The sequence below is a fragment of the Dendrobium catenatum genome, unplaced genomic scaffold (assembly GCF_001605985.2).
Source record: "Dendrobium catenatum unplaced genomic scaffold, ASM160598v2 fragScaff_scaffold_817, whole genome shotgun sequence".
Classification (NCBI taxonomy): Eukaryota; Viridiplantae; Streptophyta; class Magnoliopsida; order Asparagales; family Orchidaceae; genus Dendrobium; species Dendrobium catenatum.
Genome location: NW_021319279.1, coordinates 321,777 through 331,191, shown reverse-complemented (window position 1 = coordinate 331,191; position 9,415 = coordinate 321,777). Strand labels below are relative to the sequence as shown.

General features: G+C 33.4%; 1 protein-coding gene across 3 annotated transcripts in view; it reads left to right on the top strand.

The window, feature by feature from the left end:
- The first annotated feature begins 1,687 nt into the window (after nucleotides 1-1,687).
- The window catches only part of LOC110109581, a 68,130-nt gene continuing 60,402 nt past the window's right edge, over nucleotides 1,688-9,415 (top strand). The window contains exons 1-4 of one of the 3 annotated variants that reach the window (XM_028696689.1): nucleotides 1,688-1,848; nucleotides 1,944-2,361; nucleotides 2,476-2,590; nucleotides 8,278-8,399. In XM_028696689.1, the coding sequence (XP_028552522.1) occupies nucleotides 1,746-1,848; nucleotides 1,944-2,361; nucleotides 2,476-2,590; nucleotides 8,278-8,399 (758 nt within the window). In that variant the 5' untranslated portion in view covers nucleotides 1,688-1,745. Of the gene's footprint in view, nucleotides 1,849-1,907; nucleotides 2,362-2,475; nucleotides 2,591-8,277; nucleotides 8,400-9,415 lie in introns of all 3 variants that reach the window. The other 2 variants (XM_028696688.1, XM_028696687.1) reach the window with 2 other exon arrangements.

Here is a 9,415-nt window from a genome sequence, read left to right as displayed (position 1 = left end):
AAATACACAACAAAATATGAAGCAAATATGTAACACAACAAATGTAGAGTAATATGCATTAATTTGAAAAATGTGCATAATGGCTACATGCTGTAAAGAAAACTTGTAAGGAGTTTGAACTTTATCGATAAGTTGAAACCTACATCTCCTAAACCTAGCTTTCCCTCTGGCTGCAGTTCTTTTAACTTCAACTGTTCTACTTCCTGAACGTCTACATATATATTTTCTGCCTCCGCATTATGTGGGAATGTCATCTACTCGTAAACAAAATATCCTTCTCCAAATCAGTCTACAACTTCATTGATATTTTCTCTATTATTTCCTTCTTAGCTTGTATGAAATGTTTTCTTAAGTTAAAATATTTATATATTGTGGAGCTTTCGTAGTTGAAATCATGAAAAAAGAAACGCCAACCCTAAATTGAACTGGATGGCAAATGACTTTTTCCTAAATTTGAAAAAACTCGTGGGTCGTGTTGGTCGGGCTGCAAGACAGAAAAAGACAAAAATAATAAAACGGAATACATATGAATATCCGTGCATGCAATTCACGCATGACGATTTTATTGGTGTCCGGACGTAGAGCTACGTCTGGACTCCATATAATTTCTCCTCCATTTGAGCTTGAAAATCTAGTCTCACAACCTTTGATTCATAGGAACTTTGTGATTTTCTTACTAAGGTGAGTGACTCACAAAATTTGATGAAAAAATTCTTTGAAAAATCTACAATAGCAGCTTGTTAAATCTTAAAAGGCCTCATTTTCCTATTTATCAATTGGTTTGGCTATTTTCTTAATATTTCTATTTTGTTATGTCAAATAAAGTTCATACACATTTATGACATGTTTTTGAATGATGAATTTCTTCAATCAAATTTAAAATTTTTAAGCTTAGCATGAATCTTATTGTCTTTTACAACAACAACAACAATGACTTCAGGTTTTTATCCCACTATGTGGGGTCAACTAGATAAATCTTTTCCTCCATTGTGTTGTGTTAAAAGTCAAATTCTTATTTAAATCTAATAAAAAAAATGTTATTTCTAATATTTTATAATCAAGTCTTTTTAGGTCTACCTCTACCGCTTTTATGGTCATTTAGTAACTTTAAATTTTTTGGAGGCTTTGTTCACAATCTTGTTCTTTTGAACTATATTATTTTAATATAATTCAAATATAAATAAAAAAATTCAATTTATTAAGAGACTATTTCGGATCATTTTTATTTTTTTAAATATATTTGATTTTTGTTTTTCAACGACTTTAAAAAATAAAATTGTAAATTTGTAAAGATAACCAATGTATTAGAAAGGCCAAATGAAATAATCATTAGCTCATAATGGTTATGATAAGTATGAAATATATATATATATATATATATATATATATATAATTTTAAATTTAAAAAAGTACAGTACAATCACCTCTTTTAATCAACGAGCCTCTAATTTATATAAGAAAAAAAATCTTAGGGATATTTGAGGGATTGTTTAATTTGCTGAAACAAGAAATAGTGTAACAAATAATACAGTGAGAGAATAATATATTATAATTTATATATTTTAAAATTATTTTTATGAGTGTTTTTATTTGGTTGAAGAAAAATGAATATGATGGCGGTTGGCTATGAGAATACTGCAACTCAAAATTTAGAATGCAAAGCCATGCAGAAGTCGTATTCTATGAAATGCTGAGTGCTAACATCCCAGCGTACTCTGTTTCTTGTTCCAAGAAGACAATCCTACATGGCGACGAGTTTCAGCGCCGCCAGCCGATTTCTCGTCGTCAATGGCGTCCCTCAAGCCGATGATGTTCCTCCAGTCTCCAACCTTCTCGAATCCCTCGCAGGTAAACTCACCTACTTGTCTCTTACTCTTTATATACTAATTAAATATTTATGTATATAGGATTGGAAGCAATTCTGACCGTTTTCTGTGCTCAAGGAGTCTACACCACTACTCGAACCCACGGAAATGCCTCGCTCCTCCTCTTTTGGGAGCGTCACCTCCGCCGCCTCTCCAACTCCGCACGCATCCTTGCCAACCACCTCCCTGACATTTTCGGAGCGCTGGCGCCGGTGGTTCTATCTTCCATCCGGCCGCTCGTCGATGAGTCTCTGCAGGTGGGTCTAGGGTTTGCGCTGGCCGAGAGGGTCCGCCGAGCGGAGGTGGTGGAGGAATTCACGGAGCTGGCCGTCACCGTGCTGATCTGCAACGGCGGAGTAAGCGGAAGTAGCGCGCTCGATCTGTACCTTCATATCGGGTTCTATGTTCCACCGGTCTTTGGCGCCGCGGGTGCTCGCCTCGCACTTGCCGGCCGGGGGAGGGACGTTGCGGAGGCTAAGTATTCGCAGTGGGCGCGGTGAGTCGTTTAATCGAGCAGGTTTCTAGTTTGTCCGCTGCAGGGAGGCAACAGGCAAGATGGATTTGGGACTTTATTGATATTATTATTTTTACACAAATGCGGATTCTTCAGGATCAGAAAGGACATGGAGAGGATGAGGCCTCCTATGGTGTCGGAGCTGCTGTTGTCTAATGATGGGGATCGAATACTTGAAGGAAGTGTGACTAATTTCTTTGTTGTTTGCAAGGTGAGTTTTGAAAGATACTTTGATCTTATTCTTAATTAATGTCGCAGGCGTCATGACTGGGGTTCTTCATGGAAATAGTCAGCAGGGTTTCGAATTTTCCATTATATAGTGAATACCTTATCTTTGAACATCTTGAGCAATTTTGCCGCTGCAGCTTTGTTATCGCAGTACTCATGAACTTAGGAAGTAAATCTTAATTAATAGTTAAAATACGTGCTACATTGCATTAATATGCCCATTAAATTATGTGCTATATCAAAAAAATCCAAATTTAACCAACTTAATGAAGTGGGTATATTTGCCTACTGTGTAAGGTTACAAGCCCATAATGTGGTTTGCTTTATTTATAGGGAAAGTTTCTAAGACCTATTATGCATACCGTCCTGTCTATAAGATATGAATGTAAGACCTATCCTTATAAATCACTCTGAATCTAAACAATTTGGACTACGTCAAACTCTCCTTAAACCTAGGTTTATAAGTTTCGATCCAGTAGGTTTCTCTCCAACAAGTGGAGTTGTAAGTTCTAATACTCCTATCTAAGTTTAAAATGTTAATCCAATTCAAATCTCATTATTGGTCTTCCCTTGTTCTTGAGTTTGTAAGCCCCACTTATGTTCCTTCCTTGGGATTTTAGCCCTAACCCAATTAATAGGATTGATACCAAGCCAAAAAACCTACCAACTAAAACCTAGCATGCCCTAGATATGCTTCTTCAAGTTGAGCTAAAACTTGTGGAAAATCGATGGACATTCCATGCCTTTGTGCTCTTGTCGGTCATATTTAATACCTTTGAACCGCAAAAGATCATGATGCATGCCTTTGCACTATTTAGTGAAACTAGTATGACCAACCCTTTGCTAGTAAAAAAAGTTAATGCTAACTTTGAAAGCATGTCTTTGACGCAAATAATTTTTTCTTAGTTTGCTTGGGATACCTGAGAAGAAGTGTTCCATGGTTGCTAAGTAGTCACCCTTATTTTTATGACTCAAAGTCCTTAGATACTAGTAGATTAAGTTCACTAGTATATCATAGATACTGGAACAGTTGGATCTTTGAACGGGTCTATCTCCATCACTCAAACCATTCTCCACTCAATTAAATTTTTAACCATCCACTAAGTTTGGACTTAAAATTTATTGTAAGCAATCTTGGTAATTGAGAGTTTTTTTCTCAAAGTTGAAGGGGCAATTAACTATGTGGATTTGGCTCACAGGAAATCTCAATTCTATATCTAAACAAACTATGTTCTAAACATCAGGGCAAAAAAAAAAAAAAAACAACATCAAGCCTTTATCGTACTATGTGAGGTGAGCAACATACATTTTTTTCTCCATTGTGTCTTGTTAAGAGTTAAAAGCCTCATTTAAATATAATAAAAAAGATAATTTCTTATACTTTTTTAATAAAGTCTTTTTAGGTCTATCTCTACTTTTCTTAATATAGGCTACCAAATTCAATAAATCTACTCTCTTAACCGAGTCATCGTAAGGCCGACATTTTGTGTGACCAAATCATTTAAGGCGACTCTTACTAATCTTATTTTCCATTGAAGTTACTCCAACCTTTTCACGTATACTCCAATTTCGCATTCTATCTCTAAAAGTAAAGCTACTCATCCATCTAAGCATCATTAACTTTGCAACACTTAACTTAATTTGCACCATAAAACATTGTAGGACTCACCACCATCCTATAAAATTTTTCCTTAAGTTTGAGGAGTATTTTTTTATCACCCAATGGGTCAAATGCATTCCCTCACTTCAACCACCCAACTTGAATTTTACTAATAAATTTCACCATCACTTTGAATAATAGATCTGATATACCTAAAACGTGTATCCTTTTTAATGACTTGATCACCCAAAGTCACAATCTTCCTACTAGAAATATTACTACTAAAATTACACTATGCATATTCAATTTTAGATCTACTCAAATGAAAATTTTTAGACTTTTAGGTTGACCTCCATAATTCAATTTTTCCTTTAACTCCCTCTCAAATCTTATCAATAAGAAAAATATCAGCAAAAAACATACACCAGAGTATATCCTCTTGCAAATGTATAGTAAGGACATTCATGACTAAGGGGCTATTTGGTTGGCTGTAAAATGAATTCAGTGCAAAGTAAATGCAGTGAAAAGTAAATACTTTGAGTCTGTTTGGTTGGTTGTAAAGTTAATACATGGAACTGTTTTTTCCTATTTGGTTGGATGAATACAAAGTAAAGTAAAATCGCTTGAATCAAAATGGATTGTACTCACGGTCGTTGGCAACGAGCAGGGAAGAAGCAGATGCAGTGTCTTTGTCTAAATCAAAGTAGAGACGGGCGAATGGGGGAATCGTTGGATGGTCAAGCGAAGCAAGATCTTCCTGTGTATGAAGTCGAACAACAATGATGGAGCTGAAGATGCGACTCCTCATGGGAAGCAAGATCTTCCAGCGTACGAAGTTGAAAGGCAACGAAATGACAGACTGGGTTATTCATGCGTGTGGAGGGATCAAGAGTGGAGGCTAGGCGGACGAGCAGGAAGTCTGTGTGCATGCGATCCATTGGGCGAGCCTCCTGCGTATTTCTAGCCTGACGATCTGACAGAGGAGAAACCTCCTGTTTGTGCATATGTGTGGAGGAATTGAATAGAGCAGGGCTTCCTGTGTGCAACTTCTAGGAAGATCGAGTGGCTTCTTGCGTGCATGCTTGGGCCGGATCGAGTGCATGTATAGCTGGAAGAGCTCCCATACAAAATTCTACCTCACGTGAAGCAAAAGGAAGAATCGAAGCATTCCTGTGGGCTGCTCGCTCTCTCGTTGTGGAATTCCTTTTTAGCTCGAATCGAGTGGGTTTACTTTACCTACAAAATGAGCTAATACGTGAAATTTCTAATACATCAGGAATTTACTTTACTTAACTGTCCAACTAAACATAAAAAAAGTGAAAAAAGCAAAGCATTCACAATGCTTTGCATTTACTTTTCCTTCAACCAAATAGCCTCTAAAGCAAAAAAATAAAAAAGGCTTAAAGCTAATCCTTGATATAATTCAACTCAAATAGAAAAATATATAGTTAAATCATCTTGTGTTTGAACACAAGTAACAATATATGCATACATATCCTTAATGACTTGAGTATAAGTATTATTAACTTCTTTCTTTTCTAAAACTTTTCATAGCACTTTTCCTAGAAATTTATTATATATTTTCTTTAAATCAATAACTATCATATGAAGATCCTCCTTCTCTCTGTAATTCTCCATCAAATTTCTCGATAAATATATAGCTTCCATAGTAGTCCTACCTGACATGACTTCAAATTTATTTGAGAAACATTAGTATCACGTCATAAATAATGCTCAATAAATCTCTCCCATAGTTTTAATGTATGACACATTAGCTTAATTCCTCTATAATTCACACACTATTGTGCATCACCTTCATTATTAAAAATAGTAATCAACACAGTCCTTTTCCACTCATCTGATATATTCTTAGTCTTCAAAACAATATTAAGTAGTTTCGTATGACAATAAATTTTTTTATCTCCTAAACATTTTTACACCTCTATTGAAATATCATTAGATACCATAGTTTTCCAAACTTCATTTTCTTTAAAGCCTTTCTAACTTCGGTTTTAATAATACAACTATAAAAATAAAAATATCTATTTTTTATTTAGGGCGTTAAGGTCACTAAATTCAATTGTATTTTTATAATCTTCAATGAAAGCTTAATGAAACATCTCATACCCCTATGTTGAATATTCACTTCTAATAAAAACACTTAATTGACTTGGACAAGATCTTTATTTTTCATATCTCTTTGCTTGACTAGCTTATACATACATATTTCTTCCTTACTATCTAATATGTTTTATAATAATTAAAAGCTAAATTTTTTACATTACATATTAAATTTTCAAACTCTTTACGAGCCCCTTTATATTTTTTTTTCCATATTTTCAAATTTTTATATGTAAAATAATTTTTAGAATAAAACTTCTTATTTTTTTGATCTTTTTAGCCATCTTGATTCCACCACTAACCATTTTTACCATTATGAGCTTGTCTTTTTGATACTTGAATCATATGCTTTGCAATATTTTTAAGCTATTTTTTCACATAACATTAGTTTCCTCATGCACAGTTCAAATCTTAAGATATTGAATCTTACTCAAAAATAATTTTGTTAGTGTTCTTTAACTGCCCTCATCTAATCCTATGACAACATTTTATTTTATTTTTATATTTCATCATTTCATCTTAAAGTCCAAAACTAATAAATGATTAGTACATAAACTTTTACTTATAATGACTTTACAATATTTGCATTCTAAACGATCTAATTTTTTATATGAATATAATCAATCTGAGTTTTACATATTCATTATTAAGCTAGAGCAAAATCTAATATGCTCCAATCATCTTCATTTGTCTATTCAAATTCATAAGCATCATGAATGTTTTTAAAATCTTCTATCATTCTACCAATATGTCCATTTAAATAACTTCTAATAATTTTTTTTTCAAGTGGTATCCTCTTCATTAATTTTTTAAAGTCATTTCAAAATTTTAATTTTGAACATATATCCAAACCTACTTATGAAGCATAAAAATTTATAATATTAATAATCTTAGTATCAACAGTAATTTTTAAGCTATAATTCTATTAACTTTATAACATTATCCTTCAGAGTCTTATATGTAATCACTCATACCCTATTTCTAGTATGACTTCTATATGAATACCATAATTTAAATCATAAACTATCAATCTCCTTAGTCTTCTTTCTAATCTATTTTGTTTTTTAAATTCATAGAATATTTATCTTCCTATGAATCATAATATCTATTAGTTTCATTCATTTGCCTGCAAGAGAACTTATATTTTAAGTTTCTATCATAATTGTAGTTTCATGGACTAGCTTTTTTGCCCACCTTCGTCTATGATGTGGGAACCCTTGCTTATTTAACATTCCAACCGGACGTCAGTACAACGACCCTTGCACATTTCTCGTTGTATTCATGTCAAATAGCGTGTCACTTTTAGGGAATGTCCTAGTATTGACACAATGTATTAAATGATTTATGTCATGATTATTCAACAAGTTTTATGGTGATTGTTGACTACCTAACGTAATCCTCCACTTTTCTCCTCCAGGGCTTGGGAGCTGGCATCGACAGTGTTAAGGGCATAACAAACTAAAACAAAATATAATCCACCTCAAAGAAAATCACTCCCTAATTTTCTCTTACACATTGATGAGGATCAAGGGTTGGGATAACTTCTCCTAAGTGATTATTCAGGCTCTTGGAAGGAGATGATCAATGCCTTGGAGCAACAAGCTATTCTCTTTAAAGCATCTATTTTGTTTTTTTGAGTAAGATCTTTGTTCTTTTTTTTTTTTTGTAGGATGGTAGGTTATATGCCAGTTTCCTCTTGGTTTTTCATATTCACTATTTATTTTAGGACAAACAATATCAAATCAGTCACTGATTAATATTTTTAACTACATTTAATTGTGTTTTTTTCTTTACAAATTGATCTTGTGACAGTTTAAATCCTAAGATCAGAATAGTAAATTCATGCATCCTTAATGTTTGATCTTGTTTTTCTTATCAAGGCATATACCACAAACATTTAAATACAGTGGCCGAAGCTTGTTTTAAAATTAAATGGTTTTGAAATGCAGGTGGTCGGTGATAAGGCAGATGATTCTACATATGATCTGGAAAAAGCACCGTCATTTGTAGTGCAAACAGCACCGTTAAGTGATGGGGTGCTCCCTGGAGTAATACGTCAACTAGTCATTGAGTAAGTATTCTCCTCTTGTCTTATGAAATGTTATATGCCACGAGTCGCTTTTAATAAATTTTTAAAATTTTGAAGTATTAGATATGAAATGTTTTGTGGATAACTATTGTCTACTATGTATTGTTCAAATTTGTTATCTATTCTTTTTGTAGTGTGTCTCATTTATTTACTATTTTTTTTTTCCCTCTGTGAGTATCTCAGTTTTTATGAAGTGTTACAAAGATGAGGATGCTCAGATGACTTTACTCTTAGAGACAGAATACAAAATGAGTATATACGTGAAAATGTTGGAGTAGCTATAGTGATAAATAAGGTTAGAAAGAGTCGTCTTAGATGGTTTGGTCACATTAACCATCGGCCATTCAATGATCCTTTATCCCACTATGTTTAGAGAGGTAGAGGTAGATTTAAAAAGACTTAGTTAGAAAATATTAGATATGACCTTTCTTTATTAGATTTAATTAAGATTTGACTCTTGATAGGACACAATGGAGAAAAAAGATTTATGTAGTTGACACCACGTAGTGGGATAAAGGCTTGATGATGTATTGTTGTTTTAGTTTCTCAGCTTTTTTAATTACCTATAAAAATGCTCACCATTAGTCGTATTTATTAGTATAATTGAATGCCTTTTTCCACCTTTCTCCAGTTAGTTTAACCTTTGAGGACTGCTAAGCAAATTCACTATGGTATTCTGCGGTTTGTAGATAATCCATATTTTACCAGAAGAAAAAGAAAAAGAAAATCTTCGGCTGCCTGTAGCTTTTTTCAAAGTTAGGTTGATAGATTTTATGGCCAAAGGGCATATATTTTGCATTTCTATTCTTAATCATTGGATAAAGTGACTATATTAGGTATGTTGAAATTTTGATGGAGACCTCATGATGTATTGATATCCTTTTTTATTTTTCTTTTACTTTTGAGTTAGCCTTTGAATTCATATATTCTTTTTTGAACTCATCCCTTTGAATGAGAAGGGTGTTGACGTACTTTTTCGCTCTATCGATTCGATCGAA